Here is a 23521-nt window from a genome sequence, read left to right as displayed (position 1 = left end):
CAAAAAATCACTTATTTTGGACCGGAGGGAGTAGTAATTACATCAATTTCAATTAGCTGGTAGCTTTCCAAACATACCCTTAATTAAGTTAGAATAAAAAAATACGGCAAACATGTCAGAGGGGCGGCGTGGTTTCCACTTGGCCACCCAATAAGCACAATATATGGCTGATAAGCATTTTGAAATCCTAATTTGCACACTAATAGTATAAGATGATAAGTCGCCTTTGTCCGTTGAAAAGCTTGCCCATCGAATTATTCATTATCTGCACCAAAAGCAAAGTATATCCCGCACGTTCCTCGTTTGCTTTTGCAAAATTGCACCCATTACTCCAAGAGGGACATGAAAGTGTAATCAACTTTTTCATTATATCAAAAGCTACATGATCACTCAATTGTTCAATTTCTATGTTTGTCTACCTTATGCCTATTCCAGAGTCCGAATTGACAACTTAATTTACAAGTCTCCAGCGAAATTGCAAACCTCGAGTTCTTTTTTATTTACTTGTTACTCCCTTGGTCTCAGAGTTCTTTTTTTTTTCGGGGAGGAGGGGTGGGGGGATGCTTGGTCTTAATATGACATGTTTCACTTAACAACATCATATACCACATTTTTATAATTAGAAGTAGATAAAGATCAAACAAAGAATAATTTAACTATGAACTAACAATAATAATTTCAGATTAAATGAGATAAAGTTCTGAAGAAGAATTGATGTGAAACTCAATCACTAATGACACAAGAAAGGCATCTTGATTCAAGGGCAATTAAGTCTTGGTTCTAAAATTCAAAATTCATATAATTTGAATCCTGACTCAGCGCCGGAAGGAAAAATTTCTACCAGTAAAAGAAATTCGTCAGCTGTTTTTGCACAAATTAAAAGTGAAAATCAACACAAGAAGAATGGCCTTTCAGCAAACCAAGAAGAAGAGCTTTTATTGCAAACCAAACACGACATACTACATAATTTACCAAAACACCATAACCAGTACAAGGGTCTCCCATATATAATGGTCCCTCAACTCCACTAGCACACTACTACTTTCTAACAAATTAAAATTGCAGATAATAATAAAAACAAGGCAAATCAAACGGTGACGGAAACCCCCAAACTAGCCGTTAAACTTACATTCTCGCGGACACAAGATATAACGCCTAGAACTTCAGCCCATAAGCAATATCAGATTTATCCCGAAACCCAAACTCAAAGAGCCAGTACGAGACCCGGAACCGACTTACCGACCCGATTGGGGAGGCTGCTCTCCCAAAGAGAGGGACAATGGCGGGGGGCAATAGAGGAAAAATCCTTATTATTATTATTGCCGAGTCGGGTGACGGTAAGAGAGGTGTTGAAATACTCTCTAACCTGAGTAATTACCCCATCAGTGACGGTCCAAGCGTGAACCCAAGTAATTGAACGGTTAGGATCACAGCCTTCGACGAGTACAGTGGACCCAAAGGCGTCAATGGTCTGAGGAATGAACTGGAAAAGGTCGGTGTCCGACTTGGCAGTGCCAGTAAGGATGCGCATCAAAAACTGGTGGGAAGGTGGACCATGGAACCACCACTCAAGATCAGAGGCCAGAAGTTTCTGGACCTTGTCAACGTCACGTGAGCTCAAGGCTTCATATAGGGCGAACACCACCCCTTTGTTTCTAGTTTCTTCCAGAGTTTCCTGAGAATTAGCCAGTTCCGAAAAAAGAGGAAAGAATATAAGTATATAATTTTTACAAGAGAAGAGGAGATTCTGAGAATTAGGTAGTGATAAGATGGATTTGGAGGGGAGAAGGGTAGACAGAATATATAGGAGGATTCAAGGGTATTGGTGAAATTATGGCAGATTCCAGGGATTTTTTTGGGAAACTGAACGGGTTAGTTCATTTCACGCGCCTTTCAGTGCATGAACACAACGTGCCCATGCATGAATGGTTGAATCTTCGACTTTTCTTTGCGTGGGGACAGACTTAACTGGGCCCCATCGACTGACGTTTAAAGTGTGAGATGTCTAGCCAATTTTTTTGGATCCCACTATATGCTGACTGTGCCAAAATCTTAACAATTACTCCCTTTGACCCACAATAAGTGACAATTTTATTTTTTTACTTTGGTCTTAAATAAGTGTCCATTTATATGATCAAGAAAGAATTTAATTTATTTTTATAAAATTATCTTATTTTACTTCTCATATTAAATATTTAATTAAGGATATTTTAGTCATACTAGGTATTTTTGTATAGAATTTAGTATTTTCTTAATGGGCGTGTCAAAAACAAATTGATCACTTATTTTGGGCGAATAATCTTTTAGGGTTGTAGTATTCACTTCAACAGTAATATGGAAACCTAGAGTAGTAGTATTTCTTAATTAGGAGTCAAGAAATACTTTATATATACAATATTTTGTCTACTATTCAGCATATTTCAAAGTTATAATTATAACTCCAAATATTTTATGTAATTTCTATGCATGTATCTTTTTTTTTTTTTTTGAAATTTGAGAAATTAATATTTGGAATCACATTTAAAATAAAATATTTTGTCATTAATATTTGAATAATACATTTCATTTGGAGGAATAATTATTCTCAGAGTAGAAATCGATTGAACTATTTATTTCTACGATTAATATTGACCATGATCTCTAAAAGCGAGAGGTTACACTGGAGTGGAGTCTTTGTATCTCTCAAGTATATTAGGTAAAATATGTTCATATTAAATGATCATGGCAGGAAGCGACACGTGAAGTCGAAGACAAAAAACGGTCAGAACCGTAGGCAACGATCTCATTTATTACCGGAGAGAACAATATTCATAAAGGCGAAATAAAAGCCTGCCACCCAGTAACATTCAATGAAGAATATTCTATAACATTAAGTGTACGGTCCATTATAGAGAATATGACATTCACTGCTTTTCGTTATACATTCTTCAATGGCCCTCATAATTGTCATTTACGATGGGCTTGATCGTAGGACCTTGTTCCCTAGGTGCAGCTATAAATAGTAAGTTCTACTATCATTGTAAAGGACACGAATTTTCTAGCAAACTTATACTATAATCAATCCAAAGCTCTGTATATTTATCTTCTTATTACTTGATTTGATCGATGTTGTGCCCGGAAGTTTTGCTCCCGGAATCACTATTTCTGTTATCTTATTTTCATTCCAAGGCTAAGTATTGCATTTTTCTTCAATTATTTTATTATTGCAGGATCGAATTAATTCACTTGTCTAGAAACCAGTATAAATTCAACTGTACCATTTTATGGGTAAACAGTTTTGTCACCACCCAAATCGATGGTCCCCGACGGGCACCCGATACCTTACTCAACCGAGTACCAACGTAACGTATCTTTTGTATCATTCTATCATAAGTAAATGAACCAAAGTAAAGCGTGAGAGAATACAAACTTATACACATGCCATACTGGCCTAAAAGACCAAATGATCACTCGTACACTTAACATCGGCCGACAAGGCCATACAATCTTTCACGTACACGACATACGTCTACAAGCCTCTAAGAGTACATAAATATCATAAAGGTCGGGACCGGACCCCGTCATACTAATCAATACATGTCCTAATCATACTTCAACTCCAGAGCAAATAGAGCGCACTAACACCTTCCACTGAGCTGATAGCCTACTTAGAGGACTCTCAACCTGTCTATCGGGACCTGCGGGCATTAAACACAATGTCCTTAGGCAAAAGGGACGTCAGTACAAATGATGTACCGAGTATGTGAGGAATGAAAATCAGTAAATAATAGACATGAGAGAAACCTGGAGTAAAAGACTCAACATGTATGTTTGAATAGCTCTGTGAATCATTTAATATTATAATGTCATGCATATGCGTATAAATGTCATACCATGCATAGGTATATGCGTTCATAACATCATTAAGCCTCTGAGGACATCCTATCATATCATCTCGGCTAGTGTGGGCAAATCATCAACGTATACTAGCTGATCAGGTGGTGGTGCGTATATAACGCCGTAACCTTTTCCCGTATCCCATATACATATATATACATATATATGCGTATATAACTTCATCAGGTCATGGGTCAATGTACATGTATAAATGAATGCAATGCATGAGAAATACGTCAATAAAATCTTTCGGAATGTCATAAGATCATTATGCTTTTGATTAATATAATGAAATAAACTTCATCAACTTACGTTTTTTTCGAGACCCATGAACAGATGATAGAATAATAAGACACATGGAAAAATCAAGAACGTAGGTACCTCTAGTATTTCTATGAATAGAGTTATTTATGAAAGTTGTGCATTTGCTCATTTCGTTTGTATTGTATGGATCATGCCAAAAGGAAAGATGGGATAGCCTTAACATACCTGGGCCGATTCTCTTGACGATCCCTCTAACACACGTCAATTGTGACAAACGTAACGGAGGATCGAAGTAGGGAAAAATCCGTATGATATTCTTGAGAAAGATTGTACCGGGCTCCCTTAGAAATGCAAATCCCGTTGCTATTACGTAGTATAACTTCGTACGAATTCTTTGTTGAAGCAAAATCATGTTGCCAATCTATCTTAATTTGTAAAGGATTCCTATGAAATCTTTTTTGAGAAACCCAAACATTATTTAGCAAGCCAATGTTACTCACTTAATAATGTAGGAAAAGCTCTTAAGATTATGGGTTGTGGGCCCCACTTTATTATGACTTGGCCAACAAATTCTTCTAGATTTGCCACCTAATCTTAAGAAATCATGAGTCACCGGTTGGGCTTTGATTTGCTACCGCATTAGGAGGTTAATACTTATCCAAATATACTTAATTATATAGTTAATCTTCCACTAAAAATCTATATTACCCAATTATCCACATAATTAAGAATTATCTCAAATTACATAAAATACTACTCACTTTTATCACACTTTATAAATCTTACTATCATGGTCATGTGGTACCTTGTATGACACTAGTCCATAAATACGGGGTATTATAGCTTAGACCGTATTTTATCCCAAAATGTCAAACTTTGACGAAACTCACCTTCGCAAATTTACTTATCACTTATTTGAACTAGAATAATACTTATAACCTCAAAATAATCTCATTCCCGAGCTTACGACAACATACAAAAATGCGGGATGTAACATCTCATTTCCGAGCTTTCATCAATTTACTTATGGCGTACTTTCACGTATGAAATCATGGGATGTAATAAGTTTGGCGCCCAACGTGGGGCCTAGACAGCCGTGTAATTAAGTTGATTCTTGTCTCTTTTACTAACATGTTCTGATTATTTGTCTTAGCAAAAAATCATAAAAGATGGCAGATAATGATGTTCAAAATACGCACAATCCTATGGTTCAAGGAGACTAGCCTCATCATAAGGATTCAGTCAATGACACTCACAATGAGGGGAACGACGCCTCGTCGGTCCACGATAGGCGGTATCCACGACATGTTCGGGAGGCAACTCCCGATGATGCGGAAGAGGAGCATGTTGGTGATGTGGTGAGGGTCCTATGAGAGAAACAAGCAATAATTCTAGGCTACCTCACATGACAAGATCAAGTTATGACAGAGTTGAAACAAGCATTGTTAGGGGCTTCCAATAACACGAATAGGCGAGGTCCAGTTCAACTTGGCGCTACCGCAAATCAAACAATGCAGAGGGTCGACAACAATACCCCGAGGGGCGGGGCTAGTTCCGATGGAGCTGGGGGGAGTGGATCCGGCCCCAATAACAAAAACAATCCTTTCAAGAATGAACTCTTACGGTTTATGAAAGAATTGAATGCCCGCATGGATCAAATCCCGGGCGTGCCACCAATGCTAAAAGGTTTGGACTTAATAAAGTATATTCAGTTGCCGTACAAACCAAGCGCGGCACCTGAATTCATCCTAAAGCGGTTTAAAATGCCCGACGTGACAAAGTATGATGGAACTTCAGACCCTCAGGAGCATATTACCACCTATACAACGATGGTGAAGGGGAATGGTTTAGCTCCTCACGAGATCTAAATCTGTTTTGCTGAAGAAATTTGCAGAGACTCTAACGAGGGGGGCCTTGACGTAGTATTCGCTGTTACCCGAGTATTTCATAGATTCCTTTGAGATGCTTGTGAATTCTTTTATTAAGGATCATGCTGGGGCCAGAAAGGTGCAGGCCCAGAAGGCTGACATATTCAGAGGGATCCCAGGTCGAGGGATCCCAACTTGTGGTGTGAGTATCACGGGACGAGTGGCTAGTGGACTGGGGATTGCCGGCATCTACTGGAAGAAGTGGCGGCACTACTAAAGAACGGGAATCTGATAGAATTCTTAAGTGACCGGACCAAGAACAACTACAGTCGCAACCGGGATAACGTGAACCCTAGAAAACAAAAGAAGATCCCTCGCGCCAGACAATTAACATGATTTTTGGGGGGAACGAGATTAATGGAGTAACTTTCTCGGTAGCAAAGAAGACGAAGGTATCACTAACCCATAGCAAGAGACTCCGAGAAGTTGTCGATGACGATATCACTTTCATGGAGGAAGATGCAGACGGATTGTTGCTACCACACAACGACGCATTGGTAATGTCTTTAAATGCTTTAGATTTCAAAATCAAACGTATTCTAGTTAATCCAGGAAGCTCGGCCAATATCATAGAATGGAGGGTATTGGAGCAAGACAAACTCACAGGAAGCCTTATTCCTTCCATAAAACTCCTTGTCGGGTTCAAGCTTGCGAGCATGACAACCCGAGGAGAGATTTTGCTGCTCATGAATGCCGAAGAAGTACTGAAGACGACTCTTTTTGAAGTGGTAGATGGCGATATGGGATATAATATTATTCTGGGAAGACCTTGGTTGCACGAGATGAGAGTAGTACCGTCAACGTATCATTAATTGTTGAATTCCCAACGCCCGACAAAATCAAACAGTTAAGGGGTGATCAACCGACGACAAGGGAGATGAATGCAATTACAGTCTCCAGTAGAAAACGAAATGACCATGAAACATAGCAATTACAGGAACCAACGCCTGCTCCTGAATCAAGTGAAATTAACCAAGGGAAAGAAACATCGGAATCTTATCAGGTGCCAAGATACTTCCAGGTGCCGGAAGAGAAGGATACAACAAAATCAAGAGTGGAAGAGCTTGAGCAAGTTGCATTATTTGAAAAATTCCTAGAGAGGAAATTCCACTTGGGGACAAGACTGCACCCCGATCTCAGGTCTGCTTTATTGAGTTTCTTAAGTATAATGCCGATTGTTTTGCATGGTCGCATGCGGATATGACAGGTATTCCAATGGAAGTGGCCGTGCACAAGCTAAGCTTGGATCCAAACGTCCCTCAGGTAAGACAAAAGAAACGCCCACTTGCGGAGGCCGAGAATAAATTCGTCAAAGAAGAGTTAACTCGCTTACTTGATATTGGTTCGATCCGAGAGGTAAAGTATCGAGACTGTCTAGCTAATCTGGTGGTAGTTCCTAAGAAGAACTATAAATTTCGCATGTGTGTGGATTATAAGGACTTGAATAAGGCGTGCCCGAAATATTTGTTCCCACTACCAAACATCGATCAAATGATTGATGCGATGACTGGGCATGAATTAATGAGTTTCCTTGATGCTTACTCCGGGTACAACCAAATTTAGATGAACCCAGAGGATCAGGAAAAGACCTCGTTCATAACGAACTTCAGCATATATTGCTATAACGTGATGCCTTTCGGGCTAAGTACGCCGGAGCCACTTATCAACGGCTCGTAAACAAGATTTTTGAAAAACAAATAGGGAAATCTATGGAAGTTTATATAGACGATATGCTCGTTAAGTCTTTAAATGCAGGTGATCACCTTAAGCATCTGCAAGAAACTTTTGACATCCTAAGGAAGTATAACATGAAGCTTAACCCCGAGAAGTGCGTGTTAGGGGTCAGCTTCGGTAATTCCTAGGATTTCTTGTGTCACAAAGGGGGATTGAGGTAAACCCCAAAATGTTCAAGGCCATCAAAGACATCCCGTACCAACTATCAAGCGTGAAATAAGTCCAAAGGCTCACCGGGAGATTGGCCGCTTTGAGAAGATTCATTTCTCGGTCATCAGGAAAATGCCACCGTTCTTCGCACTGGTCAAAAAGAAAAATAACTTCAAATAGACTTCGGAATGCCAACGAGCTTTGAGAGATCTGAAAAGATGCTTGTAAAGACCTCAATTACTTTCGAAACCAAAAGAAGGCAAAACACTGTTGGTCTACCTCGCAGTCTCGAAAGTAGCAATAAGTGCAGTTTTGGTCCGAGAAGATGAAGGTACGCAATTTACTATTTATTACGTTAGTGAAATTTTAACGGGGGCGAAAACTCGCTACTCGCACTTGGAGAAAATGGCCATAGTTCTCGTAGTCGCCGCTTGGAAACTGAGGCCCTACTTCCAATGTCACCTGATAGCTGTGGTGACAACACTCCCCTGCAGAATATCCTTCACAAACATGAACTTTTAGGTAGGTTGGCCAAATGGGCCGTCGAAATGAGTGAATTTGACGTAGAATATAAACCAAGGACTGCGATTATGTCACAAGTCTTGGCTGACTTTGTGGTCGATTTCAGTGTTGGATTGCTGCCTTTAGCAACCACAGAGGCAGTCATGATGTCAGAATCGACATCGGGAGTTCGTACCTTTCATAGATGGAGACTCCAATGTAAAAGGGTATAGGCTTGGCATAGTGCTAACCACGCCTTCGAGAGAAACCCTAAGGCAAGCCATCAAAACGGTCCCTTTAACTAACAATGAAGCAGAGTATGAGGCTTTGATTGCAAGACTCGAACTGGCCCGGGGATTAGATTCTGAGGTCATAGAAATCAAGTGCGACTCACTGCTGGTGGTAAATCAGGTCTATATGGGATTTTTGAAACTAAAGAAGAGCGCATGCAACAATATGTGGTGAAGGTCCAGGATCTGCTGACTCGATTTTAGGAATGGTCTATTAGTCACATCCCGAGGGAAGAAAATCCAGAAGCGGATGCATTGTCTAACCTCGGCTCGTCGACGAAAATGAAGGGATCAGAGTCCGGGACGATAGTACAACTGATGCACTCGGTCCTGGATGTAGATAGCTATTACAAGGTAAGTACTACTAATTTGGTCTAGGACTGGAGGAATGGGATCATCAATTATCTTGAGTACGAGAAATTTCCAGAAGATTCCAAGGCATATCGGGCGCTACATGTCAAACCAACAAAGTATAGCTTCAAAGGAGGGCAATTGTACAGAAAATCTTTCCAAGGCCCGCTGGCCTGATGTTTGGGAGCATCCGAAGCCAATTACTTTACGTGAGAGGTCCACGAAGGGATATGCAGAAACCATTCGGGCGCAGATTCCTTGGTGTTAAAACTGGCAAGGGCAGGATATTATTGGCCAACCTTCGTTACTTTAAAGTGGGAGATTTCGTTTTAAGGAAAGTAACTCAAAACACTTGGGAAATAAATGCAGGGAAGTTAGGCCCAACCTTGGAAGGCCCCTACCGAGTTTCAGCTGTCATCAATAAAGACTTGTACGAGTTAAAGAAAAGCTAAATTGTTGCATCTCCGGAACCCGGAGGAAGAGAAGTGTCTGTGCCCCTAGGGGAAATGGGTAGATCAGTTGATGGCTCAACATTTTGGCCCTCGTCAGTTTGGCCTTCAGTATCTTCGCCTTCGATTTCCTCTTCAGTTCTCGAAGTTTCAGAACCGGAACCGGAAGAACCGGAAGCATTAGGCTTTATCGGGAGACCACTTTTAGCTGCTAACTCAAGCTCACGGGCCTTAGCAATTTCACCAGCTTTGGCCTCTTCCAAGGTTTTTATCCTCATGCTGTACATAACATAAGTTTTCTCAACAACGAGGAAAGCCACGTGACGCTTAAGTTCTTCTTTGAGTTGGGCTACCTCAGTAGAAAGGTTTTCCCGGGAGGATCTAACAGGTATGAGGCTAAAATCAAGGTCATGGACAATTGAACTAAAGAGCCTATTATGCTCCATAGTTTTCCTATACTTCTCCTCCAACTGGGAATGTTTCATCGCCGCATCAGCAAGCTCTTCAGTTTTGTAGTTCAAGGCCGCCTCTAAGTTGGCCAATCTTTCAGCGGAGGCAGCCTCGCAGTCGGTTGCAGCAAGAACGACACTATGTACCTCAGCCCATTTGGCCCTAGCTTCATCAAATTTAACCCTCAGGGGGCCAATTTCTTGGCTAAGGGTTTCCACCTCTTGCTCGCTTTGCTGCAAATGAGTCTCCAATACAACGGCCTCAGCATCTTTAGCCTCCAATTTTGAGAGGCGAATGGTAGTTTGCTCTCGCTCGGCCAAAAGTTAATCTCGTGTAGAGGTAAGTTCTTCCTTTTCCCGAATCAACAATTGGAGGCCTTCAGAAGCAAGAAAATTGGCCTACAAAGCAAGGAAGCAAACTCAAGATATTTTTGGAAAAAAATAGAAGAAATAACAAAGGAAGTCAAGAATGTACTACTGTGGCATTGTGCATGGCGTTGTTCAACAAGCATTCTCTTGAGAGAGACTGTATCTTTTCCCAATTTTTCTCTGAAGCCAAAGGCTTCAACTAAATAGCAAGCTCCACCGACTGGTATAACAAGTTGCATTCGGTGGAGACCGGGAGAGTAACGCTCTTCCGCCTTTGCGGATCCTTTGAGGGGGGAGCGTAGTTTTTCCCCAAATTCTCATGAACTGGGGACTGAGTGAGTAGAACACCCTCTTCTCCGGCAGACGCGGTCGGAGGAGATGATGTAGCATTTGCTGGTGGAAGAGTTGGGGAAGGTGGAGACGATGTAGCAGTTGCAAGTGCTGGTGAAGATGGAGAAGAAGTTGATGGTAACGAAGGGTGAGATGCAGTTGCGACAAACACAATGTTGGTTGTTGGTTGCTCGTCAACCAAAGATGGAAAGGACCCGGTACTCAACCCCAAAGTACCAGGAGCACGACTGGGATCCGGAAATATGAATCAACATTTTCTGCCATTTCAAATTCCCACCAGAGCGCCGAGATATCGTCCTCAGCTGATGTAACTAACTCAACAAATTTAGAAGTCTATTGAGTTAAGGATGATAGTTGTCTTCTATGAAGAGAAGATCCATCCTTGCTAGCTTCTTCCTCATCATCAATCATCACAGTATAAATGGCTAGCTCGGGCAGAGAGCTCGTCACCACGACTTCTGAGGGGCAGCAGTCTTCGCCCTCTTATTCTTTCCCCCGATTGCGAAGGAACGCCTTCTTTTGGGTTGCTTGTTCCCTAGACAGGGAATCCGAAAAGAAACACTTGTAACAGAAGCAGGCCCGGAGACGCCTTCCTGTGAAAAAGCTTTCTGCAGCAATCTCATCGCATCAGCAGGATCAGCCAAAATGTCCTCCCCAGGGACGACAACCGAGCCCTGGGGTAGACCTGTATTCAGCAGAGGAGAAAAATTAGATAATTTTCTCATAAGAAAAGGATAAGGACATGATGAGTTAAACTTACAATGATTTTTGGCTTTCCACTCATATTTCAGGGACAACTCTTTCCATGAGCGGGTTTCGGGCGTAGTGACGTCCGAAAGCTTCTGGACCCATCGGTCCAAGCCCTCAACCCTAGGGGGAACCCACCGAGTCGTTGAGGTATAGAAAGAAAGAAAAGTTAATAATGACGAGGAAAGGATCTTTGAAAAGGAAAGAAATAGGCTTTATACTTACGGGTGCGGTTCTACAGTTCCGGGAAGGAAGGAGATGATGTTGCTGGTGGCAATTGAAACAAACCGTTCCATTAACCCATGGCCGCTATCATCATCCATGCTAAATAGCAATGCCTGGTGGCCCCACTTTCTCAAGTTGATCATCCTCCACGGAAGATCTTGAGGGAATAAAGGTCCATCACATGAGCTAAAGTTAGCTCTACCCCCGTTTTCTCGCACAGGCGCCGAAGGCAAGCAATTGTCCTCCACACAGAGGGACTCACCTGCACCAAACACACTTGATAACGGAGGCAAAATTCCTCAATGACGGAGTCAAGCTCTCCACTCGGAGAGAATATTCCTGAAGTGAAGGGATACATATAGAAATATGTAAAACCCTTCTTAGGTAAGGTTACCCGCTCCGCCAAGTCGGGAGCGATAATGTCTAGGTCCTGGCAACGATAGTCTTCCTTCACAGCGGGAATACTGGAAGGGCGAATGGAAGAAGAATAACTGCTAACGACCCATGTACGAGAGCTAACAGAAGAAAATTTGTCTTCAAAGTCTTTTGCTGTAACAAGACTTCTAGGGATGATGGTGTTCACTGTTGGAGGAGCAGTGTCACGACCCAATTCCCAAACCCGGTCGTGATGGCGCCTCTCGTGAAGACAAGGCCAGCCAACTTACCCAAATCCTTTCACTAGCAAATTATTAAATATAAATGAATAGAAGATACAACTTAATGGCATTAGAAACTGTTAATTTCTACCGGACCGGGGTGTCACAAGTCACGAGCATCTAAGAAGTAGGAACACAACTACAGGGTCATATATATATAAAATGAAATCTGGAATCCAAAAGATGAAGTCCGGTGCCGCGAACGCTGGCGGTCACCTTGCTCAGCTACATTAGTATTACCTTCAGTCCGCTAATCACCCGCTACCGGGTGAACAATACCTGCAACTGCACGCGAGGTGCAGGGAGTAAAGTGAGTACTTCCAACTCAGTGGTAATAAGAGTAAATAATAACTGAGAGGCAAGAAATCACGTAAGAGCACTCCATCATGCTATATAGGACAGTACAACCCTTTGAGAAAAACAGTAAAACCGTGAAAAATCCATTAGAAAATATCTGGCTCAGTTTAAAAACCCCTTTTGAGAATATCCTTTTCCGACAGTCAAGCAAATGAATGCGTAATCAGATAATGCAAGTCCGCACATAAGTCAGCCCCTCGGGCACAGCACTCCACTAACAATTAACACCAGGGCGTCTGGTAAACAGTGCAAGAAGTAGCATGAATGCCAATGAAAAGAGAGTGATGAATGTCATGACACGTATTACAAACAGGAACCAATGCATGAATGCGATGCAATGCATATGACCGCTGCGGCGTGCAGCCCGATCCATTTGGGTACCCGCGCTCACTGTGGAGGTTCAGACTCCGGAAGGGCTCCTACAGCCCAAGCGCAATATCATCATAGTATCGCTGCGGCATGCAGCCCGATCCATCCTCCGTCCAGAACATGCAAATGAGCCACTCGGGTAATGTCAAGTAATAGCTTTTAACTCAAAACATCAGAAAAATGCAATTTAAGTCTTTAAACTTTTAGCAATATGACTGCACATTTCAAAACAGTGTTTAACTAGGACTGAAGTCATTTAATATGCTAAGTTTCATGAACACAGTGATAATAATCCCTAAAGCATACAAATAATCGGCACGAAGCCCAAAACATGGCAATCAACCCAAATCACGATAGCATCAAGTAGGTTTCAGTCAATTACGTAGTAAAATCAACAACCGGGACGGACCAAGTCACAATCCCCAACGGTGCTCTACCCCACGCTCATACCTGGCGTGCAAGTCACCACAATACAGCACTATGATGTGCAAATCCGGGGTTTCAAACCCTCAGGATATCATTTACAAGCATTACTCACCTCGAACCGGTGAAATCTCTAGCTCACGACGCCTTTGCCCCTCAAACCGGCCTCCACACACGTCGAATCTAACCAAAATCAGAGCGAATACATTACAATATGCCAAGGGAACAATACCCAATCAAAAACAACCAAGAAATAGTAGAAATCTCGAAACTAGCAAAACCCGAGCCCCGGGCCTGCTTCTCGAAAAATTACGAAATTCACATCACCGGATTTCTCGTCTCACCACGAGTCCGTACATATAAAATTTACCAAAATCGGAGTTTGTTTGACCCTCCAAATTCCATTTTTACATCATAATTTCTCAAGCCCTAACTTACCCCATTTTTACCCTTTAATTCCTTGGGTTTTCAGTGTTAATTCATGTTTATACACAATAATAACATAATCAAAGCCCAAGAATCCATACCTGATGATAGCCCTCGAAACCCTCTTCAACAATCGCCCAAAATCTCCTTAGTCCGAAGTCCAAAATGTTGTTCTTTCAAAAATTCGCGAAGATGATTAATTCAACTTAACTGCCAGGCATTTCGCTTCTGCGGATCCAGTACCGCTTTTGCGGCTTCTGCTTATGCGGTCAACGTCCGCTTTTGCGGACCTTTCACTTAAGGCAACCTTCCACTTCTGCGGTCCCCAATTGCATCTGCGGGATCGCTTAAGCGATCCAATGTTCCATTTCTGCGGAACCTGACCAGGGTTCCAAATTCCACTCCTGCGAGGTCTAGCTCGCTTCTGCGAGGCCGCCTATGCGGTCCTCCTTCTGCTACTGCGGAATCTGGCAAGGGCCAAGACTTCCGCTTCTGCGCATCTTCCAATCGCTTCAGCGAGGTGCGGTCCCATAACCGCAGGTGCGAAACCAACAGATACCAGCAAGGTTGAACTTGCAATTAACTCCAAAAACCTTCTGTTTGACCACCCGAATTCACCCCGAGGCCCCCGGGACCTCAACCAAAAACACCAACACATCCTAATACCTTATTCAAACTTGTTCCAATCCTCAAAAGACTTCAAACAACGCTAAAACAATCAAATCACATCGGATTCAAGCCTAAGTTTCTTAAAAACTTCCGAATTACGCATTCGATCAAAAACCCGACCAAACGATGTCCGAATGACCTGAAATTTTACACACATATCCTAAGTCACCTAACGAAGCTACAGCAACTCTCGGAATTCCATTCCGATCCTCGGATCAAAATCTCACCTGTCAACCGGAATTCGCCAAAATACTAAGTTCGCCAATTCAAGGCTAATTCTACACTGGACCTCCAACATCAATTCCGATCGCAATCCTAAGTCACACATCATTTCCCGAAGCTAACCGAATCACCGGAAATCACATTCGAGCCTTCTAACTCATAAGTCAACGTCCGGTTGACTTTTCCAACTTAGGCCTTCCTTAAAGAGACTAAGTGTCTCATTTCTTATCAAAACCAATCCAGATCAACTCTAACACACCACATACCGATAACGAAACATAAAGAAGCATAAAATGGGAGAAACGAAGCAGTAACACATGAGACGACGGGTCGGGTCGTCACAAGCAGCATCCTCGGCTTTGTTCTTGTTCTTGGAGGAATTGGTGTTCTTTGAAGAAGAAGACATTATACGTTATAGAAGAAGGAAAAGATTTCTCGTTTGAAGAGAGTTAGAGAAAAACTGAAGAACAGAATACCAGTTGAATGAAGGAAGTGCGAGAGAGTTTTGAGAATTATGGAGTATGAATGAAGGAAGTTGTACGTATAAGTAAAGGTTTATGCGGCTAAGTTCGTGGCCATAATTACCTCGATAACCGGCAAAAGTTATGCTGAATCGTGGGATGACGCGTGTTCGGGGCATTAAATGCAGAGAGACGTGTGTCTAATCAATCGTCAGAAGCTTTTCAGAGGGCTTCACAGTAATTCCTGCAAAAAAAATGTTTCTACCAACTTCCCGGTGACATAAAGTTATGCCACCGGAAAGCAAGGGGACTATCTGTATAAGGTAAAATATATACATATTAAATGATCATGTGAGAAAGCGACACGTGGAGTCGAAGACGGAAAAAGTCAGAACAATAGGCAATAATATCATTTTTTACCGGAGAGAATAATATTTATAAAGGCGAAATAAAAGCCTGCCACCCGGTAGCATTCAATGAAGAATATTCTATAGCATTAAGTGCACGGTCCGTTACAGAGAATATGACATTCACCGCTTTCCAATACACATTCTTCGATGGCCCTCATAATGGTCATTTAAGAGGGGCTTGATCCTAGGACCTTGTTCCCTAGGTGCAACTATAAATAGTGAGCTCTACCATCATTGTAAAGGACGCGAATTTTCTGGAAAACTTATACTATAATCAATACAAAGCTCTATATTTTTATCTTCTTATTTCTTGATTTGATCGAGTTGTGCTCGAAAGCCTTGCTCCCGGAATCACTGTTTCTATTATCTTATCTTCATTTCAAGGCTAAGTATTGTATTTTGCTTCAATTATTTTATTATTGCAGGATCGAATTAATTCACTTGTCTAGAAACCAAGTATAAATTTAACTGTACTGTTTTACGGATAAACATCAAACTGTTATAAAGATTTATAATCCAAGGTTCTAAGCTTCCAGAATCATTTAAATGTTAGGTAAACCAATTTAGTCTTATAACTTGATATTTATTTTCACTACTAAATAAATCGTAAAGACTTCGTATAAGTTAAATTTACACTCTATTATCTCTTGGTAGTACTTGCTTGAGAAAGACATGTATAATTTTTTTTTTTTTGTGCGGATCTAATGTCATAATGTCACATCAATTGTGCCATTATATTTCACAATTGATAAGGATCGATATAACGAATACGAGTTTCCTTGTAAGAAATTTTCAAAGAAGAAAAAAGAAAAAGATAGGAGTGTTACATGTGTTAGCATACTGTATTTGTAAAATAATTCTGAAAATATAAATAAATATAAACAGAAATGAATATAAACAGAAATAAACAACGAAATAACAGAAAACCAATTCGAGCCCTCTGAATTCACAGTGTTTCCTTAAGGAATTTAATCCCCTCCTAGTACCCAAGGTTATGGATTATTTTCTCCCAGGATAGAACGAATTACACACTGGTGTAGTGGTACTTCAAACCCCAATGTTTCAGCGAACACAAAGTTCGGTAGCAAATCACACTTACTGTTGCTTTGTTTGATGCTAGAAGTATTCAGAAGAAGGAGGAGAAACTCAAAAAATTGTATGGAAATTCTGAGCAGAATAGCCTTGTATTTATAGCCAAAGTTGGGCTGAAATCTGAAGAGGTGCAACTCTTCAGAATGGTTGTTTATGCAAAACGGCCACAACATAAATGTCATTACATAAATGGCTATTTACTCAACAATAAAGAGGGAAAATTGAAGAGGGTAGTTAATTTTCTGTTACCAAAACAGAAAAATCGGATTGGAGGACTTAATATTAATATTTATTTTAATATTAATATTCTGTTATTAAAACAAATATTTAATAACATTTCTGTTAATATTTTACTATTAACAAATAAATTTGGTCCAAAAAGTTAATCAATCAATCGATCATTTGACCAAATCCAAATCCAAATCCGAATCCGAATCCGAAGCCGAAGCCGAAGCCGAAGCCGAGCCGAGCGAGCGACAACGACGACGGCGCGAGGCTTGCCTTCTTCTCAACTCTTTAAGAGCTAGAAGAAGTTCAATTGCTTATATACCCATAAACAACCACTTCCTCTTCCAATATGGGACAATGTCCATTTGCCAAGGGAGGAAACTTAAAATTTCACTCAAAAATTTCATTTCTCTCCATTTCCCATTCACCCTCTTTTATGTATTTAATATATTAAATACAAAAAACCCAACAATCCCTCACATGAATGGGGAATGGCTATATCACAGAATTATGCATGAAAAACTGTGTGATTCGCAAGTAAGGATTAATTGCATCTGGATAAGTAGGTTTCCCTTTGAACTTTCCGTAGTGAACTTATGTCGGATATACTGGATCAATCGGTAGATTTGATATCTTTAAACCGTCGAACTTTGGTCTATACCTAGACAACCACAAGTCACACAACCAACCCTTAACCGTCTTTGGTTCTCATTGTTGTGTTCGTTTCAGCCATGAACACCGCCTGGTTTCATAAGTGCGTAGAGAACTGGCCTTACAAAGTTCTCCTTGAAGCGGCTAACACTTCACATTTACATAGGTGATTCCTAAACGTGTCATCCCGTAGATACACTATTTGATATACCCTGTATCAAATTTAGAAATCATTAAAAAGCCTTAATGCTTTATCCTTCGTACTGAACATTGTCTCATCACGAGAATGGACCAAAAGTTTAGTTGACAATGTTGAACCGTCATAAATGACTTTGTTTGATCTCCTTGAACCTAGATCTTGGGATCTCCAGTCTTCTAGGTAGAGTTACCGCCACTATGACTTGTTCTCGGCCACAGTCCCATTCCCCTTGATGACTTCTCAACTACCTCTCTAGTTAGGCCTTTTGTAAGTGGATCCGACACATTATCACTTGACTTTACATAGTCAATCGTGATAATTCCTCTAGAGAGTAATTGTCTAACGGTTTTATGTCTTCGTCGTATATGGCGAGACTTACCGTTATACATAACGCTCCCAGCCCTTCCAATTGCCGCTTGACTATCACAATGTATGCATATTGGTGCCAACGGTTTGGGCCAAAATGGAATATCTTCCAAGAAATTCCGGAGCCATTCAGCTTCTTCACCGGCTTTATCCAAGGCTATGAACTCAGCCTCCATTGTAGAGCGGGCAATACAAGTTTGTTTGGATGACTTCCAAGATACCGCTCCTCCACCAATAGTGAATACATATCCACTTGTGGACTTGGAATCAGTTGATCCGGTGATCCAATTTGCATCACAGTATCCCTCAATGACCGCAGGATATTTATTGTAGTGCAAAGCAAAGTCCTGGGTATGTACTAAATACCCCAAAACTCGTTTCATGGCCATCCAATGAGATTGGCCTGGATTGCTCGTATATCGACTCAATTTACTTATAGCACAAGCTATATCTGGTCGTGTACAATTCATGATGTACATTAAGCAACCCAACACACGAGCATAATCCAATTGTGATATGCTCTGGCCTTTGTTCTTTGCTAATGCAAGATTCACATCAATTGGAGTCTTTGCAACTTTAAAGCCCAAGTGCTTGAATTTTTCAAGTACTGTCTTAATATAATGAGATTGTGACAATGCTAGACCTTGAGAAGTCTTATGGATCTTAATTCCCAGAATTAAATCAGCAACTCCCAAGTCTTTCATATCAAACTTGCTAGTTAGCATACGCTTAGTAGCATTTATGTTGGCAATGTCATTACTCATTATGAGCATATCATCCACATATAAGCAAACAATGACTATGTGATTTGGAACATTTTTAATGTACACACATTTATCACATTCATTTATCTTAAATCCATTTGACAACATTGTTTGGTCAAATTTAGCATGCCATTGTTTGGGTGCTTGTTTTAATCCGTAAAGGGACTTAACAAGTCTACAGACCTTCTTTTCTTTACCTGGAACCACAAACCCTTCAGGTTGTTCCATGTAAATTTCTTCCTCCAACTCTCCATTTAAGAAGGCCGTCTTAACATCCATTTGATGAATTTCAAGACCATAAACTGCAGCTAACGCTACTAACGTTCGTATGGATGTAATTCTTGTAACTGGAGAGTATGTATCAAAATAGTCAAGACCTTCTCGTTGTCTATACCCTTTGACCACAAGTCTTGCCTTATACTTGTCAATAGTGCCATCATCTTTCATTTTCCTCTTAAAGATCCATTTAGAACCCAACGGTTTATTTCCAGGAGGAAGATCAACCAATTCCCATGTATGGTTGTTCAGTATGGATTCTATTTCACTATTGACCGCCTCTTTCCATAACAATGATTCCGAAGAAGACATAGCTTCTTTAAATGTTTGAGGCTCATTTTTCAATAAGAAAGTCACAAAATCTGGTCCAAATGAAGTAGACGTTCTTTGACGTTTACTACGTCTTGGATCCTCCTGGTTAAGTGTACTTTCTTTTGTTTCTTCCCGAGGTCATTTAGATCCTTCACCAATCGACTCACATTCCTTTTTATACGGATATATATTTTCAAAGACTCAGCATTATCTGATTCTATAACAGTATTATTATGAATGTCGGGATTTTCTGATTTATGAACCAGAAATCGATATGCTTTACTATTAGTTGCATATCCTATGAAAACACAATCAACGGTTTTCGGTCCTATTTTTACCCTTTTGGGTTTAGGAACTTGCACTTTTGTCAAACACCCCCACACTTTAAAATAATTCAAGTTGGGCTTCCTTCCTTTCCATTTTTCATATGGAATGGATTGTGTTTTGCTATGGGGTACTCGATTTAGTATTCGGCTAGCCGTAAGAATGGCTTCCCCCCACAAGTTCTGTGGCAAACCAGAACTTATCAATAATGCGGTCATCATCTCCTTTAATGAACGATTCTTTCTTTCTGCAATCCCATTGGATTGGGGCGTGTAAGGGGCCGTTGTTTGATGAATAATTCCATATTCTAAACATATTTGTTCAAAAGGAGATTCATATTCACCACCCCTATCACTTCTTATCATTTTGATTTTCTTATTAAGTTGCGTTTCAACTTCATTTTTGTATTGCTTGAATGCGTCTATTGCTTCATCTTTACTATTAAGTAAGTAAACATAGCAATATCTAGTACTATCGTCAATAAAAGTTATGAAATACTTCTTTCCACCGCGAGATGGTATTGACTTCATATCACAAATATCTGTGTGAATTAAGTCTAAAGGATTTGAATTCCTTTCAACCGACTTATAAGGATGTTTAACATACTTAGATTCCACACATACTTGACATTTTGATTTGTCACATTCAAACTTGGGCAATACTTCCAAATTAATCATTTTCCGTAAGGTTTTATAATTGACATGACCCAAACGTATATGCCATAATTCATTTGACTCAAGTAAGTAAGACGAAGCTGAAATTTTATTATTATTTTCAACAACCATTACATTCAGCTTGAAAAGGCCCTCAGTGAGGTAACCTTTTCCTACAAATATTTCGTTCTTACTTATTACAACCTTATCGGAAACAAAAACACATTTAAAACCATTCTTAACAAGAAGTCCAACAGAGACTAAATTCTTCCTAATCTCGGGAACATGAAGGACGTTGTTCAAAGTCACCACTTTGCCGGAAGTCATTTTGAGAAATATCTTCCCACATCCTTCAATCTTCGCCTTTGAAGCATTTCCCATAGAAATCGTCTCATCGGGTCCAACAGGAGCATAAGAAGCAAAAGCTTCTCTAACATCACAAACATGGCGAGTGGCTCCAGAATCAATCCACCACTCTTTAGGATTGCCCACCAAGTTGCATTCGGAAAGCATGGCACATAAATCATCAACATCATCATGCTTTTCAACCATGTTTGCTTGACCCTTCTTCTTGTCCTTCTTCGGAGCACGACACTCCGTAGATTTGTGTCCGGCTTTTCCACAGTTGTAGCAGTTTCCACTGAACCGCTACTTGCTTGGGTTGTATTTTGTTCCAGAAGCCTTCTTCCTCTTTTTGTTCTCTTCAACAATATTTGCTCCCATTATTGTTGAGTTTCCACGGCCTCTCTTTTCAGCAGCTTTGTTGTCCTCTTCAATTCTCAACCGAACAATGAGATCTTCAAGGGACATCTCCTTGCGTTTGTGTTTCAAGTAGTTTTTGAAGTCCTTCTACAAAGGAGGCAACTTCTCAATCATCGCTGCTACTTGGAATGCTTCATTGATGATAAGACCTTCAATGAAATTTCTGTTAGTAAAATTTTTACTAAGATTACTACTTTCAACAGCAGTATTAATTTGATTTATACCTTCAGCAAGGAGATCGTGAATAATCACTTGCAATTCCTGGACTTGGGTAGTAACAGACTTGCTATCTACCATTTTATAGTCCAAAAACTTTGCAGCAACGAACTTCTTTAACCCGGCATCTTCGGTTTTGAATTTGTTTTCAAGCGCAGTCCACAGTTCTTTTGACGTTTCCACGCCACTGTAGACGTTATACAAAGCATCCTCCAGCCCGCTTAGAATATAATTCTTGCATAAAAAATCTGAATGCTTCCACGGCTCAATCACGAGAAAGCGTTCAGTTTCTGGAGTTTCATCGGACAGCACAGGAACATCTTCCTTGATGAACTTCTGGAGACTTAGAGTAGTCAAATAGAAGAACATCTTTTGCTGCCAGCGCTTGAAATCAATCCCGAAAAATTTTCCGAGTTTCTCCGCCAGTGCCAATGTTGCCGGTGTTGTTCGGCTCGTTGAGGCATTGGCAGTCATCGTTGGAACAACTTGGTTCACATTATCATTAGTCATTTCTGTAAAAGAATGACACGAACGTTAAAATCACGTAGATTTTAATCTCCAATAGAGTACAAAACCACAAAGGTTTTACTCTCCAAACTGTGAGTACAAATATAGAAAATATACTAAATTCCTTAAGCTTGTTAGAATACTGTATTTGTAAAATAATTCTGGAAATATAAATGCACATAAACAGATATGAACAACGAAATAATAGAAAACCAATTCGAGCCCACTGAATTCACAGTGTTTCCTTAAGGAATTTAATCCCCTCCTAGTACCCAAGATTATGGATTATTTCCTCCCAGGATAGAACGAATTACACACTGGTGTAGTGGTACTTCAAACCCAGTGTTCCAGCGAACACAAAGTTCTGTAGCAAATCACACTTACTGTTGCTTTGTTTGATGCTAAAAGTATGCAGAAGAAGGAAGAGAAACTCAGAAAATTGTATGGAAATTCTGAGCAGAATAGCCTTGTATTTATAGCCAAAGTTGGGCTGAAATCTGAAGAGGTGCAACTCTTCAGAATGGGTGTTTATGCAAAACGGCCACAGCATAAATGCCATTACATAAATGGCTATTTACTCAACACTAAAGAGGGAAAATAAAGAGGGAAAATTGAAGAGGGTAGTTAATTTTCTGTTACCAAAACAGAAAAAACGGATTAGAGGATTTATTATTAATATTTATTTTAATATTAATATTTTGTTATTAAAACAAATATTTAATAATAATTCTGTTAATATTTTACTATTAATAAATAAATTTGGTCCAAAAAGTAAATCAATCAATCGATCATTTGACCAAATCCAAATCCAAAGCCAAAGCCGAAGCCGAAGCCGAGCCGAGCGAGCGACAACGACGACTGCGGGAGGCTTGCCTTCTTCTCAACTCTTTCAGAGCTAGAAGAAGAGCAATTGCTTATATACCCATAAACAACCTCTTCCTCTTCCAATATGGGACAATGTCCATTTGCCAAGGGAAAAACTTAAAATTTCACTAAAAAATTTCATTTTCCATTCACCCTCTTTTATGTATTTAATATACTAAATACAATAAACCTAACAACATGAATATGGAGTGATAAGTATTCATTCATTTTTAACCAGAGGTCTCGGGATCGAGTATTGGGTATGAAATCACCTTTATTAGGGGCATTTTATCCCCGATGTATGATTTTCCGATGCAAATCTAAATTTAATCGGGCTCCAATACGAAAATCGGACACCGGGCGTGAAACCATAGAAAGACATACATACCTACTGAAAAAATAATTCAATTATCAAGATACAAAAGATTGTATTATCTAAGAACTTTTTTTCCTCGATAGGACTTGAATCCTTTTTTTTTTTTTTTTTTTTTTTTTTGCCTTCCAAGTTTCGTTGAGTTGTTTTGATTCTAATAGAGTTATAGTAAGCCAAGAAATTCAATTTCTTGCTAATATATCGCTTAGCTACACGAGCATACATTCTAATTTTGAGTTGGACAAATAATTGATAAA

The 23521-nt window shown here is 40.1% G+C and overlaps 1 protein-coding gene across 1 annotated transcript; it reads right to left on the bottom strand.

The window, feature by feature from the left end:
* Positions 1-904: 904 nt before the first annotated feature.
* LOC109213671 (wound-induced protein 1-like) lies at positions 905-1813 on the bottom strand (the record flags this gene model as incomplete). Its single annotated transcript, XM_019377498.1, has 1 exon — positions 905-1813. A coding segment is annotated over one exon (609 nt), but the record flags the coding sequence as incomplete, so codon positions are not given.
* Between the last annotated feature and the right edge of the window lie 21708 nt (positions 1814-23521).

The sequence above is a fragment of the Nicotiana attenuata genome, unplaced genomic scaffold (genome assembly GCF_001879085.1).
Source record: "Nicotiana attenuata strain UT unplaced genomic scaffold, NIATTr2, whole genome shotgun sequence".
In the NCBI taxonomy this organism is placed as follows: domain Eukaryota; kingdom Viridiplantae; phylum Streptophyta; class Magnoliopsida; order Solanales; family Solanaceae; genus Nicotiana; species Nicotiana attenuata.
This window is presented reverse-complemented; position numbering and strand designations above follow the sequence as displayed.